This window comes from Gadus morhua, chromosome 13 (assembly GCF_902167405.1).
Source record: "Gadus morhua chromosome 13, gadMor3.0, whole genome shotgun sequence".
NCBI lineage: Eukaryota > Metazoa > Chordata > Actinopteri > Gadiformes > Gadidae > Gadus > Gadus morhua.
This window is the reverse complement of record NC_044060.1, coordinates 19848003-19870377: the sequence shown is the minus strand read 5'-3', so window position 1 is coordinate 19870377 and position 22375 is coordinate 19848003. Positions and strand designations below refer to the sequence as shown.

The window sequence follows — 22375 nt, the reverse complement described above, 5'->3', positions numbered from 1 at the left end:
CGCACACGCACACACACACACACACGCACACACGCACACACACACACACACACACACACACACACACACACACACACACACACACACACACACACACACACACACACACACACACAGAGTAAGAGTTATTATACTAAATTAATAAACTAGATACTATGTGATGATTATTGGGGTAATTTTAATTACAGGCAGGTTGAATACAAATGAATACACCAAAAATATATTTTCACTTTGTCATCAAATGCACCCACCGTGTCACCCTGAAAGGAAGCATCTCCAACAGCCTGTGTTGATGGTCACTAGGTGGCAGCAACAGAAAAAATGTAATGCCATTCCTTGAAAGTCACAGAAGAAGAGTCAAAGGGTTGACGGTAGTTCTGGTGATACTCCGATACTCCGTTCCAACAACAACAAATAATGGTCGTATATTTCACGATGAATTGATTGGCGTTTAGCCCAGCACGATAACCGAATACGATGGAGGAGTCTTGGGATTTTGAGTTCTTGTCCCGTATGGCAGATAGTTGTGTTTCGTTTCTGTCGGAGTTTATTGAAGACTGGCTTGCCAATGACATGAGAGTGTCCATATTTAAAATCTTACTTGGCTGGTTAATTTTGAGTCTAATAGCTATCCACTTCGCATGGAAAATCTACGGCAATACAGTGAATGATATGTATTACAGACAAGGTACGTGTGTCTCAGAATAATCAACGCATTAGCATTGTTTTCATTACTTTACTTCGGTGCACACATACCGTATTCTAATCAGTAAGTTGTTTTTTAGGTACTGGACAGAACGGAGGCTCACCTGATGCTGCACCTCATCTAAGCGGATGGTAGGTGTCTTCAGTCGGGCTATTGGTATAGGGACCTATAACCAAAATTAAAGTTGTGAAATATGTATCCTGTCAAAAATATGAATGCCTGTTTTATTAACGTGTCTAACCCTCGTGGCATGTACTTATGCATACGTTTCTATCTACTAGGCAAAGTGCAAAAGATGATGTCAAGACTCATCGGGAGTAACCAGCAGGCGGCCTATTAATGCTACTATTTATTGCATGACCCCTAAATGGTCATTGTCAATGAGCCGCAATTACCTTGCTTGCACCTATGGGACCATCTGAGCTTCGTAACAACAACAGCAACGTGTGTGTATGGGGTTTGACCCATTTCATAACCAACACATTCCACCATACAGCGTTGCCCCCCAACCCTGCATGGCCGCGACAACCCTGCATGTTTCCTCCTAGTGCGGACCAGCGACCTGACGGCAAGGAAAGACTGATCCCCCAGTCATGTAGTGGTCACTGCCGAAGGCGGCACAAACTTTAAAAGTTGCCTTGTGGGAAGGAGCCTCAATCCAGCTCCATTTATTTTCTTGCTGGACAATGCAGCTCTACGGTGCACCCTCAAGCTCAGTGTGCCACCTAGACCATGGTGGTCGTGATACACAATAATTATTATACCTCCTGATAACTGATCCTGGCCCAAAACCTTGGGCCACTTTGGCAACACTCTTGGGCCCAACAGGCACTTCAATTAGTGCAACCAATCCTTTCAATCTGAGAATTTATACAAATTGGTTGTGATGACACAATTGAAATAATAAATAAACAGAAAACATGAATTGTAAGTGTTTTGAATCTGTGTCTCCTCATGAGTAGAACTAGAGAATGATACACAGTGATCATTTTAATTATTTTTATTGACTCATATAGAGTCTCTATCCTCATGCTCGCACAAGATTGTGCGATAAGGATGGCGGAAACGCATTTGGAATAGCTCCCCCCTACCTGGATAGGAATTGATCCTCCATGTTTACTGATTCATTATAGCAATTGTCAATGCTATATTCAGAAAAAATGCTATCATCCAAACACACACACACACACTGTTTCTCTAACTGCCATTTGATGATTATCCTTTAACCCTGACCCCCTTGGGTTGGTCAGTGGTCAAAGGCTTCAACCGATAATGCACCGCTACGTCTCCAGCTTTATGACATCAACATCCATTTCTTTAAGATATATTGCGTCTGGGACAGATGAGACTTCACATTGCAATTGTTAAAGATCAAATCGAATTACATTTACCAATAGGACAAGTTTCCTGTGTTCTCATCAAGAAGAAGCATGCATAAGGGGATCCCTGCTCCCTTGTGACCGGTTTATCCCAGGTACAAAGGTGAACGTTAGATGACACTAGAAACAGGTAGGGTGGCTGGACTGTACAAGGAATGTTAAACAGGGTTTGGATGATGAAGGGGAAACAACGAGGAGTTCCATCTGTTGTTAACTACCATCTGATTAACCAATGCAATAGATTTATTGGGGAGCAGAGCTGTGCTCAGCATTTTTAAGACCTGTGACAAGTATAAGAAGTTTTTTGCTTTTGCCGATGCATTGGACCTGCGGAGCTCTTAGAGAGACACAGAGCGAACACCCATCTGAGTCCTCTGATTATTGTATGTTTGTTGTTTAATATTCAAATAAATTAGCCTAGTTGTTATAAATTTTGATGACTCTTTATTCTTGAACAGTTTATACAGAAACAAATGGCATGGTGCAAAAGCCCACCACAACACCGGTACGATATACAAGCAACGCTTAAAGGTAGTCAAATGGCTATCTTATATCATACCATATATCATGAATTGAAACTACCTACAAACATTTACAGACTACCATATTATACCATGTTATACCATGAATCTAAATTCAAAAACATTTACAGACCACCATATTATACCCTATTGACTTTTAACTCTACCTACAAATGTTTGTAGTGTGAGGTGATGCTGCAGGTGTATATAAATGCCTCCCACTTCTACCAGTAGGCTTATCCCCATATCACAAGTGAACAGCTTCTCACAACATTGTCCTACTACGGCCATCTAAATGTTTGCTTTGTTTTTATTGGCTCAAATTGAGGAAGGCAAATACAAATATAGCCACAATTACCGTGGTTATCATTGTCTTTAAGTCACTGACATTTGTCTTTTAGACAGCTCAAATAAAAGACAATGAAGAGGCAACATATAGGTTTTGATGAATTTACATCGGTGGTTGTACATTATTGTGGATTATTGATCCATTATTTTGAATTGTGGATTATTAGGATCTGAAGACACATTGATGTGGTAGTTGCTATTTAGGTCACATGACAAGCCCATTTTATAAATCGAATTATGTTTGTTAGACAATCATATTGTATGACAGGATTTGAGTCTTACAGTCTAAATAAAGCATTTTGAACAAATAGCAAGATAAACTGAAATCCAAAAAGCAGAATTTGACGTTTCAAGCCCTAGACCATTATCAAACGAGTGAAGAGGAGAGTTTTAGAGTTATATGCTATTCAACGCCCAACCCCTTATTCAGTGTCCCTGTTGTATCCCCTTATATTCTGGCATTTGTAATGAAATTCTCCTAGCATCATTTGAGAAGTAGCCAACTTAATATTCTAACTTTCACCTCGGCTAGTTCTATCTATATGTCCCTACTCTATCTTTATTCTATACACAAACGCACACGCACCAAGCTTATAGAATATAAATATCAGTCTTTGTGCAAGACTTTTTCCTTCTGCAACATTTCTCAATTGACCTTAGCTATGATTGTTCATTCAAAGCAAATGCTGTGTTATTTGTATTATTTAACAAGCTTAGTGTTAGCTTATTGAGTATCATTTCACATAACAAAAAAAGATTTCATCAATCTTTATGGACATGTAGATGAACGGTGTTAAGTCTTACACCATGTCCCTTTAAGCGTGGTAGCAGGCTGATAGTGGGCGTGGCAACTAAGCATTATTGCATAGACGGCCAGGGTAACCACACTGAAGTGCAAGAGACAGTTGGACAGGAGAGAGACATGGCTGTCCCACTGCTGACCTTAATGCTCATGATCGCATACGTCCACCAGGGAGGTAAGTACCCAGAGGACTTTAATCACCAAACACTAGGAGGCACCTGTCTTCTTCATTTACTGTGCGTCTTCATATTCTCTGGTCGTTTTCAATCCATAGCATCCCTGCAGAAATCCACAGCAGCAGATTTCCTTCAGCCTGTGAGAGAGAAGCGCTCTGCTGAATGTTTTCCTGCAGGCTGCTCTATGGAGAGTGAGAACGAGAGCCAGAGCGAGAGCCAGAGCGAGGAAGAGGGACCGATAGAGGTGGACGCCAGCTATGTGAGTTCTGTTAGGGGTTTTCATTAGGGTAGAAGCACAGTGCTACAACATGCATGCAACACATGCATGCAGAACACACATGCATGATAAAATTGTCATACATAGTGCACCTGCACAGCCATAAAAATCATTCTTGATGTGATGTTGATACTTAAGTTTGAAGTCTTTGCTATCATCAACAATCAATATGCATTGATATTATCTTATGGTATGATATTTGTTTTGGTGATACATTTTCCGTAATTTTACAAATTTTATGCACCAAAGTTTTAACATGCATAATAGTAAAATACAAGATATAGTACAGATCCTACTAAATATTGTCTACATTTTGTTATTGACTGTTTTATGTTATGTTTTGTATCGCCTATTTTGGTAATTGAATAGCTAAAATAAATACCTAGATCTCTTTGTAAGACATTGCACCTGTCAGCCCGTTTCTGTGTTTGGGTATGTGCACTATCGTCGACTGGTTTCTGTCTAGGTTGTTGTTGAGCTTTTTAAAAAATACTTTAAAAGTCAGTAATCAGAGAGGATCTACAAACTAAATCTTTACACAAAGGGTGATTTTATCTCAGTGAAACATTACACCAGGGCTAAACCCTTCCTGTAGGAAACCCTGGTTCAGCTAAAGGAATGAAAGCAGGTAAACATTCCCAAGACGGGGATAAAGTGCAACCCAATCAAGCGAGCCACCAGGACATTCTCCATCACTGTGCTCTGACTTGTGTTCATCTGAACCGAATACCAGACTAAGCTCATTAACATTTGCCACATTACTTAGAGGCCCATACTTTATATATCAAATAACCAGCCTACACAGCAGGGATTCACTGGATTTAAAAAACAAACTGAAAACATACTGTGTTATCCGGGAGGAGGGAAGGGGCTCTGAATGTGATTCCAGGCACACACAGACACTGTGTGTGTTCGATATGGCGTGAGGTAGGGAAAGTCTGCAAGAGCGAGTGGGAGAGGAAACTATCTTCATATTCACAATTTAACTACAATCATAATATAGTCAGCATTCAATCATAGAGCTTTCAATTTATTCACAGGAGAGCTCTCAGCTGCAGTATGTTGGAGGGGAAGAGCAAGGAGTGAGCGTGAACCTGGTAAGTTTCCACAGAACATGCTTACAACCACATGCTTACAACCACATTTGTACATTACAACTAATGTGCATCTTGCATTTCCAGGACCTTGGCATTGAAGCCACGGTAGATGGAGTGGACGGGGGCTCTGGAATGTAGCTCTCTGGGGTGGGGTGGGGGGGGGGGGCGGGGGGGCGGGCTACATTATGTTGTTCTGTTAAATAAAGCCGGGAGGGGTTTGTATACAAAAATGGCTGTACTATTCCTCTTTGATTTAGTATGTACAGCTGACAATATGGTGTATTGTCAATATATAGGTTTTGGGGTGTAAACAATATGATCAAGTGTCAATCGTATGTTATTCTGGTAAAAGGTTGAGACGGTTCTAGTCTTAATCACCTATATTTTGCTAAAAGCAAACCATACTTCTTTAAATGCAACCTTGTAAAATATATGAATGGCCTACATCAGTACAAATGAGTAATAAACAAAATATAAATTATTAATGCTTTATTATTCATAGTGGTTAAATCAAAGATTATATTATGATATTGTGGTTAGGGCAGTATTAGTAGTATCGTTTTCTTTTTTACAACTTTTGACATATCTATTGTCAAAGGGTATGAGATTTCACTTCTGGTTCCCCTATATCAAAGTGGAGATTTTTTATATGTGGATTCTGTTTATATATATTATGCATTTGTATAGCTGCTCACTCAAAAGATTTCATTAGGTTTTTCAGATAGGTTAAGATAGGTTTTTGTTAAACAATAAAATAACAAAGTCATTCACAATCCATCTTTAGTTAATACAAGTTGATTCAAGCATACATTTAAACATTACCCCACCTCTTTAGTTGGAAAGTCAAAATGGGTCATCCTCCTTTTCAGCAAACATGAATTGTACATGTGTTAATATGTGCACCTATAAGGACAATTGGGAGCTATAATGCAACAACAAAAAACAAGCAGGGACCCCTTAAGAAGTTCCTATAGTAGTAGTAGCAGCAGCAGTATTTTAGTTTTACTTATAGAAGTGGTCCAGCTAGTATAGTGTAGTTTTATCAACGGAGAGGGAGGGCCAGGGATATGGCATAAATGCCAGGGGTGGAGCTATAAAAAGACAAGGCCAATGAAGGGGGCTGTACGGCTAATCAAATACATATAATTTATTTAAATGAATGTGTGGACACAATCAATAGAGCTCTCTGCGGAAGAGCTCTGGACCAGCACCTGTGTTACCTGCTACAGGCGAGGCCAGCTGGACTTTGGACATCAACTCCATCTCGGCTACTGTCTTGTGTCTATGTTCCATTTAATCTTGAGACACAAGACACACCTTCGTTGGAACGGAGAATTAATTTCATACTGCCCTGTGGAAATGACAGACTTTTAGTTTGGTAGACTTTAATTATTGAAAAGTAGGGCATATAAATAGCAAAATAAAGGGAAAACTATTTAAAAAATAATACATTACACATGGGCTAACCTACGCCTTACAGTGATACAGACTGATACATAATTCAATACCATTTCTGAATCAAGTCAGAAAAACGTAAAGTGACAGCGCCGACCTTGTGGAGCATGAGGATAAAGGCAAGCTATGCCTCTCATAAATATCGGCCGATGTGGACGCTAAATTACCAACTGTAAAAACAGATAGTCATTGAGCCGCTTGCGTAAAAACAGTTGTCAGTTGAGACGTTTGAGTAAAACAGTTTGCCTAAGCTAGAGGTGAAACAATGTTCTGTACTGTCGCTTTAAGAGCCCAAGACAGGAACTGTTACGGCTTGACACCATTAGCCTTAGCTTTTAAAGTCGACACAGCGCACACTCATATCGACCAACAAGTGTCATTTTACAATGTAAGTAAACCATCCATATGCACATAGTTAGGAAAACGAATGATTGTTATAAGTGTCGGAAACTACTGTAAAGTGTTTGGTTTTTCCAACAGATATAATAGTTAAGAGAAGTTTAACAACGCCCAAACATTGCTAGCCTGTGCAAAAGTTTTGGAATACGATGCAAAGTAATTGCTAACTTAATCTAGCCTTGCCGAGTCATATATGTATACTAAATGCATTCCTTAAAAGTTGAAATTCACCGATAAAATCTATTAACCAAGACTAATTTACGACAAACGACGAAGTATCATGTGACAAACTTATTCAGGCAAATATCTAGTTGAACCTTAACAAACAAACCTGGCTAGGCCCAATTATTGGGCTATAATATGTTGTGTTCGGTTTGCCCCATTAAACCGCATGAGATAAGTTATCACGCCAAAGAGTGTATCTAGTATAAATAATATGGTGTTTTGTTCTGGCCTCAGTAAAAATGGAATATAAATCTCCTCGCAGATCTATAAAATAACTTATTTTGCTTTGAAAATAAGATTGTTAACCGTTTATCCCCACCTTCATTTCGTTTAGTTTGAGTTTAATACTCAAAGTCAACAGGCTCCTCGGGAATTAATGCTTTGCACCAAGTTGCTTGAAAGAATGGAAGGAAATGCCTGGAAGGAAATGCCTGCAAGTGTGTCACATCCTTTTTAACACACACTTTCAGTAGAGTCCACCGACATCTTTCATGTTGAACCTTGCAATTTTGAAAAGGTTAAAGGGAACTGAAACTGAAACTTCCTTTTCCTATTGGAAGAGCTTCCACACTCAACCTAAGTGGTTGTGTGTGGAAAAAGTGCTCATGTGAGTGTGTCTTGCTTCAGGAATGATTCGGAGCCTGCATATTCTGCCTGCCATAATATCATGTAGCCTGTGTGATAAGTCAATAGCACTAAGCAAAGACCTCAGACCATCACATTAATATACAAGACAACATGTGTCTGTTGGAATGCTGCTCGCGGCCTTCAACCTACGCAGAGTATCCTAGGTATCTTTTCATGGTAAAAAAAAAAGTCTGCAACACTTTCGATGACCATAAGATGGGGCAAGTAACCATTTACAGTTTCACATAAGAGTAGGCAGGGCCATTGTATATCAGACTTTTCTACAGGGATGCATGACACCTTATAAATGTATAAAAACATATAATATTTGGAAAATATACAATTGTTTGACGACAGCAGGTTAATATATTCTTATTTTCCTATTTGGTCCCTAGTATCTGGAGAATGTGAATGCGTCTGCTGACTTATGTTCTGGCAAAATTCTAATTCTAAAATAAGGATTGCATGTCTACCAACTCCAATATAACACTTAAACTGAATTCTTTCCGGTTTATTTTGTTAACAAAATCCTAGTTGGATGTTAAGGGCGGTGTGGCATGAAATCTCATTGTTTTTCTGAGAATCTGTTGTATTGAATTAGACCTCATAGTTGACAGTAGATATCATGCACATAGTTCTTTTTTTCTTTTGTTTTTACTACTAGGTCTAATCCCAATCCTGGAGAAGGTTCCGGCATGGAGCAAGGGAACCGGCGCCTCCAACAGACTCAGGCCCAAGTGGACGAGGTACAGAACCTTTTGAACTATATGCCTCGCTCATGAAAGGAGTTATGCCGGGAGCTACACTGAGCTTGAAAGCATCACGTTGCTTTGCATTTCCTTACTATGGAAGGCCTTTAGGGCAAATTACATCTTAGAAATGTTGTGTTCACATGAAAGAATTTGAATCGTTCAATTGTAGTTTGTTCCACTTGCTAACTTGTGTTGTCTGAAATCATTGACAGACCCTGAACAGGAAAATGTATCACTGCTTAATTGAAGGCCCCTCAATGGCCACAACCAGAAAATGCTAATTTTTACATTCATTAATTTATGTTGCATTAACACGTCAGAATATTACATTTTATCACTGAACCGAAAATGATCCAAAAAGTATGTCATGAAAAGTAGTAAAGAAGTGTTGGAATATGTAATATCTATTCCCCATAGGTTAAACATAAGTGATCAAACTCGCAAAGCTAAATAAATCAATGAATGACCGCTATCTCACAGAAGTTAAGTTTAATACATTAACTTTTGTTTCAAACCATAGAAGATAACCTGTATATCTTCTATGATGGAAGATGCAAAAGATGAGAATATCCCATCGACAGCCGCTAGAAAATGGAAACCAATTCACAGGGATTCCATTTTGTCATATAATCGTTTTCCTTTCAGCTCATTTGGTCTGTCCTTTGTCAAGCTCATTTCTTGGCACTTGAGATTAGTTATATAATCACAGAGGGAGACTGCAGCTACTGTCAGCTGTTACTGTTGGTAACCAGGAAGTGCCTCTCGCACATGTTTCGCTACCAGAACGACAATCGGATAATGTGTGTGTGTGTAGCCTGCACCAATTACACTTTTGACAGAAAAACCTCTTTTAATCGCTAGTCTACTTTGATTCCTCTCTTGTTCCTCTATGCTACACTTTAGCTCTGTTGTCTGTAGGAGCCTCACATAATCCCCTGTAGTACCGCAAAGCAAAAAAGTGTTTAATACATTTCTGATGGCAGACATTTATTCATGGAATCAATGTCTCCCATGATAATGCAAGTCATGCATGGGCTCTGAAGCTTTTAAGGAGGATATTCTATGGTCAAATATTAATAATGCTCTATAAGGATAAGAATGTGCAATACAAGTTAGTAATGTTGTTGGATGCGATGCATTTATTCCTGTGAGCAGGTGGTGGACATCATGCGTGTTAACGTGGATAAGGTGCTGGAGCGTGACCAGAAGCTATCTGAACTGGATGACAGAGCCGATGCACTACAGGCAGGAGCTTCCCAGTTTGAAACCAGCGCTGCCAAGCTCAAGAGGAAGTTCTGGTGGAAGAACTGCAAGGTGCCCTGATACAGAACACTACCGTCAATAATCGAGTCATATATGACTGCATTTGCATATTGAATTAAAGCATGACACAACATTCGTTGCTCATGTTTAATGAAGTGCACATGTTCATTTGAATTCGGAATGAACCATAGATGCAAACGCATAGTGAAAACTACTATTAATGGATTTCTGTACTTTATTTTTTGTGTACTGAAGATGTGGGCCATCCTAATAGCAGTCTTAATCATCATCGTGATCACCATTATCAGTAAGTACACAGTGCTCTTAAACGTGTTGATAATTTAGTTTGACCGCTTGTACTTTTTGGACCTTCTGCTTCTATAACATTGACTCTACTTTTTTGTTCTCAGTTTGGAACTACTCGTAAAGATGTACCAACAGGAACATGGGGAGAGAAGTAAATGTAGAATGAATGCCAGATGATGACAGTCATACTGTTATTGCAATAACTTCTCCCCTAATGGAAGGTCTTTATCGTGTGTGTGTGTGTGTGTGTTCGCGCGTGTGTGTGTGTGCCGGTATAATATATATATATCTAATAAGGTGACCCTGCCAAGCAATTCTACTTTCTAGGTTTGCCATTGTATTTCACACCTACAATTCTCAGCTTATCGTTTTTCAGTTGGTGAACTGCAAGTCATACCAACTCTAGCTACAAGACAGGTGCCATAACTTTATCGTATTGTGATTTTGAGCGTTTAATAAGGTTCAAATGCAATATACATTGTTGGTTGAAGATGATGTTCAACTAGTCATTACAGGCCAGCCACACACACACACCGTTTCATAAGGACTAGACGTGCAGAGCAATGTTTTTAAACTGCCCCAACATTTATTTTATTTTTATCAAGATATTTTTGTTTGAGTTTTTGTGCTAGGTAGAGACAAGTGCCTTTGGGATATGCTTTGTTGTTGCTGGGTTATGGCCACAACTGTTCAGATTACGATAGCTTTCACTGTAACAATGGTTCTCATATCAATACATTGATGTCCCATCCAAAGGGTTTTTCCCCATAATGCTTGTATAGAAATATACCGGTATTTTTGAAACCAGTGATAACACGCCTTGTGCTTAATTGCAATGCCTTTTTAAAGACTTTTATAAGGCATTGTTTGTGCTGAAACGGTTTCTGTTAGAATGAATATGTGCCAATATACATTTTAGTCAAAAGATCACCACAGATCACCTTGAAGAATTTCTAATGGCTAATCTACCAGTCAAGGCTTTTGAATGGTATTGGGTTTAATCAGTGCTGCCTGCATGGGTTATCTTGAGGTCATTCCATTCCACGCAAATGTATATTTTTGAGTCAATAATGCCCTAGACCCTCCAGCAAAAGGATAACTTCATTGATATCTTTCCTCCAATAACAAATATTAAGCACATTAGAATAGTATTGGGTATATCTAGTTAGCATGTAGTCTATTAACATCAAATATTGTAGTTTTGTTTTAAACCAATATATTGTTTCCTTGGTTATGTTTGTATTACAAAGCCATTGTTCAGCACCACGCGGGTTTCGGAGACAACACTGTGTTATACAACCTAAAATAACTGTTGCCATGCTGTGCTAATGCTTAAAATATTGACTCTATTTAAATTGTTTTTTCTTTAGTGACATTATTAGCACTTCATTGAAATTGTCCCTTTTATGGTAATTGATATGAAGAAGAGTATGAGCTCTATTGAATAGCTTATTTCATCTACTAAGAAAAGGACACATTTCTAAACGAGGCTTCTGGAGATTTGATAACCAAGCGAAAAACATTTGTATAAAATTATGTATAGAATAATAAGTGTTCTACCTTAGCAGATGCTTAGTCCAACTTCAATCCTTGCTTGTCAAATTTGTTTTGTGTATATTTAAAGTGCAACTCTACTATTTGACCTTTGTTTTGCTTGAATAAAATTGATATACTTTTATCATATGTTTGCAGCTGCCTTTTTTCCATTTGTTTAAATTAAACTAATTGGTAAACTAACAGGTCTTTCATTGTGATGCGCATATACACAAAAACAAACCACTGCAAACAACTTTAGGATAAATTAGGACTGCAGAACGATGGCAGAATTATTGCAAGTGTTGTCTTTCTGTTAAATAATAAAAAGTCACAATTTGCTATTCCATAAAGAAAATGTAATCTGAATTGATTTTTAAAAACTAGAATATAATTATGTATTCCTGTTTAATAATTGTCTGCCATTAGCAGCTCGAATGCTACTGTGTCTTCTGACATTTCATCAGGCAAGACAAGGCAATTTTATATATTGCCTTATAACACTTTTCATACACAAGGCAGACTCGGAGTGCTTCACATATAAACATTGTCATAAAATAAGTTACACATGCAAAAAAGGAGTAAAATAGATAGAAAATAAAGACAAAGTTAAAGCATTTTAGAAAGTGCAATGCATTTAAGATCAGATCAACGGTCTCTCTGGTACCCACGTCGAGACTCCAACCCGACCTAAAGGAACTTGGTCCATTCTCTGGGACTCCATCCCGACCTAAAGGAACTTGGTCCTTTCTCTGGGACTTCAACCCGACCTAAAGGAACTTGGTCCTTTCTCTGGGACTCCAACCCGACCTAAAGGAACTTGGTCCTTTCTCTGGGACTCCAACCCGACCTAAAGGAATTTGGTCCTTTCTCTGCGACTCCAACCCGACCTAAAGGAACTTGGTCCTTTCTCTATGACTCTAACCCAGACAGAACTCGGCTCTCAAACCCTAATCCTTTCTCTCTGATATCAGATCATGTATCTCTCTGGTAAAAATAGAAAATAAAGGCAAAGTTAAAAAGGCATTTTAATAATAAAACAGAAAATAAAGGCAAAGTTAAAAAAGCATTTTAGAAAGTGCAATTTATTTAAGATCTAGCAGAAAACTAAAGCAAACAAAAGTCCTAAGTCTTGTTTTAAAAGCGTTCAGAGTTTGGTCAAGTCTTAAATCCTCAGGGAGTTTATTCCAGCTATTGGTTGCATAGTAACTAAATCCTGCTTTCCCATGTTTCGTGTTTACTCTGGGGATAATTAACAGATTGATCTCAGAAGATCTTAGTGGTCTAGAAGGCTTATGTTGTAGTGGAAGCATATCAGTTAAATATTTTGCCCCTAAACCATTTAGGGATATATAGGTTAGCAACATCATTTTAAAATAAATTATCTGACCAACAGGAAGCCAATGTAACGATTTAAGAATTGTTGCAATATTTTCAAAATATCTTTTGCTCTTTGTTAGAACTCTAGCAGCAGCATTCTTAACAAGCTGTTAAGTTATTTTTTGGAGACCTGTATGGAAATCATAGTGATAAGGCATGTTCACGTTTTTGTAAGTCTTCGGTGGACGTGAGCCCTCTTAAGTCTTGCTACATTTTTAAGGTGATAATATGCAGATTTTGTAACAGATTTGATGTGACTGTCGAAATGTAAATCTGAATCCATGATAACCCCTAGATTTCTTGCTTTGATAGAGGTTTTCAGCGACAGAGTGAAGGTGTTGAGTTACTTTAAGCCTTTCCGTTTTAGCACCAAATACAATTATCTCGGTTTTGTCCTCATTTAGTTGAAGGAAATTTCGGCACATCCAGTCTTTGACTTGCTCAATGCACCACTGGCACCGCAGATCTATGAGCCGATAGTCATTGGTGATAGCGATACATAGATTTATGTGTCATCAGCATAGCAATGATGGTCAATATTTTTATTTTGCATGATTTGACCTAGTGGGAGAATGTAGATGTTGAATAAAGAGGATCCTAAGATCGAACCTTGTGGGACTCCACATGTCACATTGGTTGATTCTGATACAAAGTCACCAATGGAAACAAAATAGTTCCTAATTTGTAGGACCTAAACCAATTTAAGACTGTGCCTAAAAGCCCCACCCAGTTTTCTAACCTGTTCAAAAGTATTGTAGTGTTGAATGCAGCACTGAGGTCTAGTAGCATTAGTATTGAGGTTTTGCCAGAGTCTGTGTTAAGACGGCTGTCGTTTACAACTTTAATAAGGGCGGTCTCGGTTCTGTGCAGGGGTCGAAATCCTGATGGGAAGGTGTCATAGCAACCAGTTGATGCCAGGAAGTGATTAAGTTGCTGGAGAACAACTTTCTCAATAATTTTACTTATGAAGGGTAGATTTGATATTGGTCTGTAGTTGTTAATAATAGAGACATCTAGGCTCCGCTCTTTTTATAAGGGGTTTAATAACTACAGTTTTCAAGGCTTTTGGGAAATTGTCCGATTGGAGAGAGTTGTTAACTATTTGCAATATGTCTAAATTGTCTATTGCTAGGCAGTCAAAAACATTCTGAAAGAGGTTGGTAGGTAAAGTATCAAGGCAACAGGTGGATGGCTTTAGTTGTAAAGCCATCAAAATTAGCTTATCAAGCATTAGGAAATGTGATAAAGCTTTGGTGTAGACACCTTCTGAGGTTGGCCCCCTTTTGTGGCCTTCACATAAACTCCCCCTCCACTGATAGAAAGTATTTGTGATTGTTTTCATTTGATGGACCCAACTTAAGAAAATAAAAATAATCATCGGGTGTATCGTTATAGTGGGTTTTATTCGATCTGGCATATGCGTCTGGTCCACCACCCTTGCTATGCAGACAGATTTTCAACAGACTTGCATCGGGTCGAGAACGTCGAGCCAATCACAACCATTTATCTAATAAGCAGCGAGTTCTAACGACTTACAGATGACCCCCCTATTGGAGCTTCAGCATTTATTTTTAACGTCCCTTGCAAATATGTACTCAATACCATCTTCTGCATACTTAATTGTTAACCAACTATGGTAACTGAGTCCGCTGAACTTATTTTATATCGTAAGCCGAATAAGTCGCACATTTAAACAACAGTTTTTTTCTGATCGGTTGGATGACTTGTCTGCCAGGGGTTATTGAGTTTGGAAGAAAGAGGTCCTGTCAGCCACCTAGTTTACTTAAGCTACAAGCAATAAGACCTGTGGTCACAGAGTGACACATCATCTGTTGTTGGATATAGACTCTATTGTCTATGTTTGGTTTTGTTTACTACACTCAGTCTTGTTTGGACTTGTGAAGTGACCTCCCTCCATCCCAATGGCCACAGGTAGGTTTACCACATACATGCAGTTGATAAACAGCGGCCAATAATCTTCTAAAACCCTGGCAGCTTACTGATCGGAGGAGGTCCACAGTAAACAATAATGTAGCAATGGTAACAAAAACCTTCGTTGTGATTGTATTCAAAGTTAGTTTACTGTGTCCTTACTATTTCCAAATCAACCTACAATTTATACAGAGCTATAATTAGATTGTTATAATCTCTAATTAAAAGACCAAACAACATGTTTTTCCTCCTACTCATATTTGTGGTGAGTTTGTCTAACAAACAACAGATTTTATGCTGAACTGTTGCATTAAAGCTGGGGTAGGCAACTTTGGAGACAACAGCCAGAGTAAGCTAGTATCTGAAAGTCACCAACTGAAAAAATTCCACCACTCACTTCAGGGCTTTCTCTAAAGCCACTCCCCCAAAACCAATGACTAGCTTAGTAGTTTTAGCAATGGGTTGCCTAGAAATTAAAATATTATCACTCACGATGCAGTTGCGTTGTCGGTGTGGCTTAACATATGACCTGTAAACAGTGCAGTGGGAAATTTAGGATACAGTAGCAACATTTCAAATCATTATTGTTCACTATTATCATTAAAAAATATATTTTTCTCATCCCCCCTCTTTTTTTTTGTGTGTATGTGTAGGTATTATCAGGTGTTCCCCTCCATCTCACGCTCAAACTTGATTGGACGCTGAGTTGTCCATCTACAACACATGGGACCTCTGGTCTCCTGGTTTTATCTATCGTTAACAGTCTTGCCAACGTCGAAGCATGTCGGCAAGACTGTAAAAGATTGGCTATGCCGCGAGAGAAAATTGTCCCCAGTCAGGAAGAGGCTGATTTCTAGTCGGAGCAATGGAGACGGGACACGTTTCCAGAACACCGGATTAGAGGGTCAAGGTTGGACCAAGTGATGGGAGAAAGGCGCTGCACTTTAGGTAGAGATGCGGGCCAGGACTATGAGGAGATGTCAAGCACATCAAATGATCTCTCCTGCTCAGCCAACAAGATCCCATGTAGCACTGCTGGATCAAATTCAACCCCTACCAAAAGGTATGGAGCACTATTTTCTTAATTAATCTCATCTTGGAATTGTTTTTTTATAAAGATTTGAATTAACAAATGGTTCTCGTGACAAAATATTTAAATGCCTTGCTTGTCAGTTGACCTCTGCCCGATCTGTGTGCTTCTCAAAAATAAACCTTGAAATGCTTATTTATTTTCAGTTTTATATCTTATCTTTTCGCAGTCTCCGCAGCTCTGTGTCTGCCCCGGCAAGCCACCGTACCGAGTGCAGAAGAAGCAGGTACACTGGCGTTTCCATTTTTCAATACCCACTAATTCTGCTGGGTGACGTCATGTGACGACTAATTGTGCATATCTCTGCGTGAGGACCAGTAAGCATGCCGGTTCTGGCAGATGGCAAGCCAACAGTGAGATGATGGTTACGGTGGTGGAGATGATGAGGAGGTTGCCGTCAGAAAGCGCAGTTGCAGGAAAGCCAGCGCAATGGAGGCCTTGCATTATGCACTTAACTGTGTCAAACAAGTGCACGGTGTGGAAACAACCCCCATCTTTTGTTCCTATCCCGGTCTGTCCTGAGGGCGGGCTCATTTGTTTATATTGTCTTCAGGTGGTCAAGTAAAGAGCTGCTGTCTGACTGTCAAATGTGTTTTTCCTCTGTTGTCGCCCCATACCCAGTGGTGAATACTACAAGCCGCTTTTGCAAAATTTTCCGGGGGAGAGAGTAGATGCTAAACTTTGCACAATAGAAGAACTGGAGAGGGTGACGTCTGAAGAAGAACATGAGGGAAAGAAAGAAGGATGTAAGCATAGAGCATATAAAAACGAACCTGTGCTCAAACAAACAAGCAAACAAACAAACAAACAACGTAACCGTGGAAACTGAACACTCTGCTCTTCTTCTAGGGAGCAGCAACAGCAGCAAATACTTTGCCAGCAACGCCTCGTCCATCGTCTGACGTCGCGCAAAGCCCCCAAGAGCCTTGAGGGGGCAGTGGAGCACCAGCAACCCTTGGAGACCCGGCTGGAGGCCTCCCTGAGGAGCATGATCCAGCACACGCTGGAGCCTATCATGATGACGTAGCAGATCCACACCAGGTAACAGTGCGTGCCTTTTCTCTCAAACCCTTTCCTGTGTTTGCCACTCACAGAAGAAGAGGCGTTTGGTCATCTCGTTGTTTAGTCCACATGTGACGAAACCTATCCTTTGAACGAGTTAAAGACAATTGGGCATCCACCAAAAATGTATTACCATTCTTATGTCATCATATTTGATATCATATGTTTTATGTTATTATATTTTATAGCGAGTCACTCAGTGTAATGACTGTTATGTAGTCATGACCTGAAGTTCTTTGGGTGTCTGATGCTTTGTGTTTTTCTCCATTTCAAACCCCTCCACCTCGAGTCCCCCGCCAGCAGGAGGTGCTGGCGGGGGACGTGGAGAAGCCGTCCTGCAGCTCCTCCAGCCCTGGTTCACCCAGGAGCAGAAAGGGGAGCTGGCCAAGGCGCACCCCTTGGTCCAGCAGCACCCCGTACTGCCGGAGACACACAGACAGGTTCGAGGGAGGGAGGACCGCACAGACACACTCACACGCGCTTATGCAGAGACACGACTGTACATGCCTCACAGCCTAACAGTAGCTATTATTTGACTCAGCTCAGCACACAAGACTAAGGCCTCTCTGTCTCTCGAACTCTCTTGATCTCAGGTTTCGGTGAGTTGCAGCCCTGGATGTGGGATGGCCTACTCGGTCTCCCACGAGCCCTGTGTGAGGGGCTGCTCTGATTAGAGGTAAAGGGTGAAAACGGACCTAACACGACAAACAGCTTGACCGATGGAGAGTGAGAGAGAGTCCTGCTCCAATTCCAGAACCAGAAAACAAAGCTGAACCTCAGGGGCAAGGATGTGGCTTGGAGGTGGGGGGGTTTGTGAGCAGGGGAATCGCCAGGACTGTATTTGTGCCATGGTTCACACACAGTGGCCTCAAGAATAGGAGAAGACTGCGATGGCTTACAGGGACGCCCTTCTCTTATTGAACGTGTCATACAAATGCCATGCTGGTAAAGAGATGTCCCATTGTGTTATGTGTTCTTCCAAAGCTGTTATTTTCCACTCTTTCTCTTATCTTCTTTCATTCAATTTTAGTTTTTCCACAGTTCCGCATCAAAGGAAAAAGCACTAGACCCTGTACCATGATCCCCCACTCTTCTGGCTCGCCTCCCTGTGTTGCACTTTGTAAATGGAAGGACTGCGTTTATATTGTGCTTTACCCAAAGCGCATTACAATATTGCCTAACATCCACCCATTCATGGACAAATTCGGTGTCAGCCATGCAAGGCGACAGCCAGCTCGTCTGCAGTATTTAGGGTTAGGTGCCTTACTTTGTGTTTTTCCTACTGCTGCTTCTGTGTTCCATCTGTCTACTTCACCTCCCACCTGCTGTGGTGATGCCTCATCAGCCATGGGTTTACTCACAGTTCACAACGAATAGTTCCCAGAAAGACTCTGAGCATGTATGAGTTGGTGTGTGTGCATGAGAGACGGTGGGAGAAGAATTAAGGTATTTAGACTTCAAATTCATGTTACGACATTTTGGTTTCTTTATGGCTTGTAGACAGAGAGAGTTTGTGTGAGGTTGTGGAGGCGTGAATGCGTGTGAATGTTGTCACTGGTCCGAGAGAACTGCGCGCCAGGATACAGGTGTTACTACATTACAACCACTGCCAGGATTTTCGACCACTTATAGATCAATGGAAAATATTCGGGCACAATGTATCTTTTGTATAAAAAGTGCATATCAAACAAACATTCCAAAGTATTTAATATGTGCCTTTTGTCCTGATTTCAGGTATTCTTTGTGGCAAAGTGAAATAAACTATGACTTCATTTGTCTGTATTATTTTCCCCTTATTATATAGGTGGTTTAACTGCTTGCTTGGATAAGATAATAGTTGTGGCTCAAAGTAGGAGAAGCCTGTTGACAGAGCATGCCTAGTAAGGCAGGAACCAATGGAGTGTAATTCCAGTAGATTTCCATATATGACTGACTGCTGCCACAAAATAGACCTTCAGGCTGCACCACAAGCTTTTCCCTGCTCTACACATACTTTTCTCTTGCGTGCCATTTTCCTCTAGAACCCCATCATTTTGATGATGTCATCTTCTGCATCATTTCCTTGATAGTCGACCATGAAAGAAGTGAAACAAGATGTAACTCGGATATCCTTTTCACCAAACCCATCATCTGTCCTAACTGGGATGTGTATAGGAACTTAAATTTGACCATACACCATCAGATCTCTCTTTTTTTATGGCTTTAATGGAATTCATAATAGCAAAAATATAAAGGCCAGCCTAGCATCTATGAATACAATGATAGTACCTACAAAGCAAATAGCAGTTCAAAATCTGAGTTTAAGACAAGTAATACAAAACAATTAGCAATTCAACATAACCACTTCCCATTGTGTACAGTTCAGCTACAGTAGCGTACAGCCGCAAGAAAGCAGTATTGAGTACATCGTTGCTGTGCAGTTGATCAAACAAACCTCGATGGAGTGAGACTAAAAAAGGTACCAGGTACTTAATTTTGGCGATCGAAATGCAAAAAAGGGCGGCCGGCTTGGTCGACCCAAGTAGGCGGGAGTGCAACTGACACAAGATATTCCTGTCTTAGGCGATTACACCTCTGCAGTTGTACGGTGTGCATATTTAAACTACTGTTCTTCTCAATTAATTCAGTGTTCAGGGTTTTATGGCAATACTGGCTTATTTAATTTTTCAGATGATGGCAAGGCAAAAGGCAAAAAAGCTTGTAAGCTCACACTACCTACCACTTTTATACATAGGAGCAAAAAGCCTATGCAGATTTGACTTTCTTTCTGTACAGTGGTTTTGGTTAAGTTCCCCTCTGGGTTGAGTTGTCGTTTTCTGTTTTTCTCTTTCTTGCATCAGTCTCTCTCTATGTTTTGATGGCTTTAACTCTACCGGTGATAGAGTAAATAACAGGCGTCTTTGGTTTGGACCACAGCCTCTGGACCAGCCAGGGCCTCCCTCTCCCATCTCTGTCCTTCTGTAACATAACATCCTGCCACCCTCCTCCTCACTTCCCAAACTTCTCCATCTCTGAAAGAGTCAAAGAAAGTACAGAGGACATGTTAGTGTCATTTAAATTGAGGTGTGTGTGTGCGTGCGCGCGTGTGCGTGATTGTGTGCGTGTTTTTGCATGTGTGTGATTGTGTGTGCTTTGAGTACCCTACCTTTATCCAGGTCAATGACTTTGGGAACACTGGTCATTTTGACCATCTCTTTCAGTAGGTTGTTCTTGTAATCTAAAAAATATGGGAGAATGCCACTTGTAAGCATTGCCCCTGTTGAAGACCCCTTTCATTCATAACACCCTCTCCCTGTCTCTCATTTGCATCACTTTCTCAAGAAGACTCACCTAATGTCCTGTCGTCTGGCGAGCTTGTTCTCCCGTCTGTCACTTCCATCTCAAAGTCGTCCGAGCTGCTTTGACTCCTGCTCGATCTATCCCACAGAGTGAGAGAGAGAGAGAGAGAGAGAGAAAGAGAGAGAGAGAGAGAGAGAGAGAGAGAGAGAGAGAGAGAGAGAGAGAGAGAGAGAGAGAGAGAGAGAGAGAGAGAGAGAGAGAGAGAGAGAGAATATGCATCTCTGCAGAAGTAGTAGACTTCCTAAATCTACAATAGCATGTACTACATTGTCCATTGACCATGTTTTGTTTGTCAAGCTCACCTGACAGATTTCTGTGGGTAAAACTCTGAAACACAAAGAAGCATCATAAGGAAACAACTGACTTTAGATCATTGTAATATAGCTATATGTAGCTGTAGGCACCTAGGGGTGCTAGATCTCTCAGCCCTGACCTTGGCTACGGTGGCGACGCGTGATTAGGATGATGATGAGGATGATGAAGGCCAGCAGCAGGAATGTAGTCAGGACATAGCCCAGTGGCAGCAGGAAATGATGTCGCTGGTCTGGCAAAATGACATTGATGACTCGCGGTGAAATTTCCTTAGTGGTTTCTATAAAGAAAACAAAGGCAATGAGTAACATTGTTTGAGCACAGTCATCATTTAAGGCCCTCTTGATTTGTCAACATCCTGTTGTGTGTCATTAACTGGATAACACATAACAGGTTTCCTCGGTTGTGAGCCGGCCAATCAACACCGGGTATGGGTCTTGCATTCCCGCAGCGCTGACAAATAGTCAGTCCCAGTACCTTTTGCTTCATAAAAGAATATGCAAGGCCGAAAAACAGATGCAGGCCCAGGACTCCACAAGTCAAGCCCAAATGAGCCCCAGACCCAAAGTCATTCTGTGATTTACTTTTCCTGGCAGTTAAAATAAAGAAAAGGGGAATCATAGGAAAGAGTGACAGGGGAGTGGAGGGGCGGGGGACGGAAAGGAATGGCGCAGCCAAGCAATAGCAGACCGATATTTTGTCTGTGGTTATTTTTTGGTGTCTCTGAGATTCCCCAGAGATGGAGAGCAAGAGAGAGAGAGAGCATGAGAGAGAGTCAAAGAGAGAGACGGAGAGGGGTAACTTCATCAACCAAATAATTCAAGCTTACAGATCAAGTTAAAATACAATTTAAACACTCATATGGAATAACAAACATGGCTCTTTTGACCTGTTCACCGCTTTTAGCCTCTCAATGACTGTTGCGTCTGGAGCCATGTTGTGGCTAAGACAAGCGTAACATTCCATGCAAAAAACACAACTACACTAATGGGAGTGAGGGCTGGGAGTGACCTACATCCGTGTTTGTGTAATTAAAACCACTGTCTCCCCCACCCTCCTTCTTTTTCCTCTGTCCCGGAACAACTCCCTCCCTCCTTCATCCTCGCTCTTATGTTTTCTTTCTTTTTGTCTCTTTTTCAGTCTCTCTGTCTGAGCAGCTGCTATGCAGATGAATGGATGTTAATAAAGATCTCTCTCTCTCTCTCTCTCTCTCTCTCTCTCTCTCTCTCTCTCTCTCTCTCTCTCTCTCTCTCTCTCTCTCTCTCTCTCTCTCTCTCTCTCTCTCTCTCTCGGTTATCTATCTATCTGTTCAAAGCACAGCAGAAACAGAAGTTATCCAAATGGAAACAAACAATATGATACAAATAAACCTTAGCGTGAGGCGTTATCAGTGA

At 40.5% G+C, this 22375-nt stretch overlaps 3 protein-coding genes and 1 long non-coding RNA gene across 4 annotated transcripts in view; 3 read left to right on the top strand and 1 right to left on the bottom strand.

The window, feature by feature from the left end:
- Positions 1-333: 333 nt before the first annotated feature.
- Positions 334-1637, top strand: tcta (T cell leukemia translocation altered). The gene is made up of 3 exons (XM_030374361.1): positions 334-688; positions 786-837; positions 988-1637. The coding sequence occupies exons 1-3, from the start codon at positions 478-480 to the stop codon at positions 1025-1027; spliced, it is 303 nt and encodes a 100-aa protein (XP_030230221.1). The 5' UTR covers positions 334-477; the 3' UTR covers positions 1028-1637.
- Positions 1638-6924: 5287 nt separating this feature from the next.
- On the top strand, positions 6925-12014 carry vamp3 (vesicle-associated membrane protein 3 (cellubrevin)). Its single transcript, XM_030374360.1, has 5 exons — positions 6925-7149; positions 8677-8758; positions 9920-10078; positions 10283-10334; positions 10438-12014. Coding segments are annotated over exons 1-5 (312 nt in total). The 5' UTR covers positions 6925-7147; the 3' UTR covers positions 10455-12014.
- Positions 12015-16094: 4080 nt separating this feature from the next.
- Positions 16095-19102, top strand: LOC115557383 (uncharacterized). The gene is made up of 4 exons (XR_003979182.1): positions 16095-16241; positions 16438-17014; positions 17118-17770; positions 17924-19102. It is a non-coding gene; the product is annotated as an uncharacterized LOC115557383 (long non-coding RNA).
- A 411-nt stretch (positions 19103-19513) lies between these two features.
- The window catches only part of LOC115557382 (matrix remodeling-associated protein 8), a 7937-nt gene continuing 5075 nt past the window's right edge, over positions 19514-22375 (bottom strand). Inside the window, exons 8-12 of the mRNA XM_030375150.1 lie at positions 21103-21261; positions 20972-20996; positions 20661-20746; positions 20476-20547; positions 19514-20341 (exon numbers count right to left, since the gene is read on the bottom strand). Coding sequence (XP_030231010.1) covers positions 20319-20341; positions 20476-20547; positions 20661-20746; positions 20972-20996; positions 21103-21261 — 365 coding nt within the window. The 3' untranslated portion in view covers positions 19514-20318. The remainder of the gene's footprint in view (positions 20342-20475; positions 20548-20660; positions 20747-20971; positions 20997-21102; positions 21262-22375) is intronic.

Excerpts from the sequence above, each read along its gene's own strand:
- tcta (XM_030374361.1), top strand. The coding sequence starts at position 478 with ATGGAGGAGTCTTGGGATTTTGAGTTCTTGTCCCGTATGGCAGATAGT. Across the intron at positions 689-785 it reads TGATATGTATTACAGACAAG|GTACTGGACAGAACGGAGGC; the intron begins GTACGTGTGTCT and ends GTTGTTTTTTAG. Across the intron at positions 838-987 it reads GCACCTCATCTAAGCGGATG|GCAAAGTGCAAAAGATGATG; the intron begins GTAGGTGTCTTC and ends TCTATCTACTAG.
- vamp3 (XM_030374360.1), top strand. Across the intron at positions 8,759-9,919 it reads CTCAGGCCCAAGTGGACGAG|GTGGTGGACATCATGCGTGT; the intron begins GTACAGAACCTT and ends TCCTGTGAGCAG. Across the intron at positions 10,079-10,282 it reads TCTGGTGGAAGAACTGCAAG|ATGTGGGCCATCCTAATAGC; the intron begins GTGCCCTGATAC and ends TGTGTACTGAAG.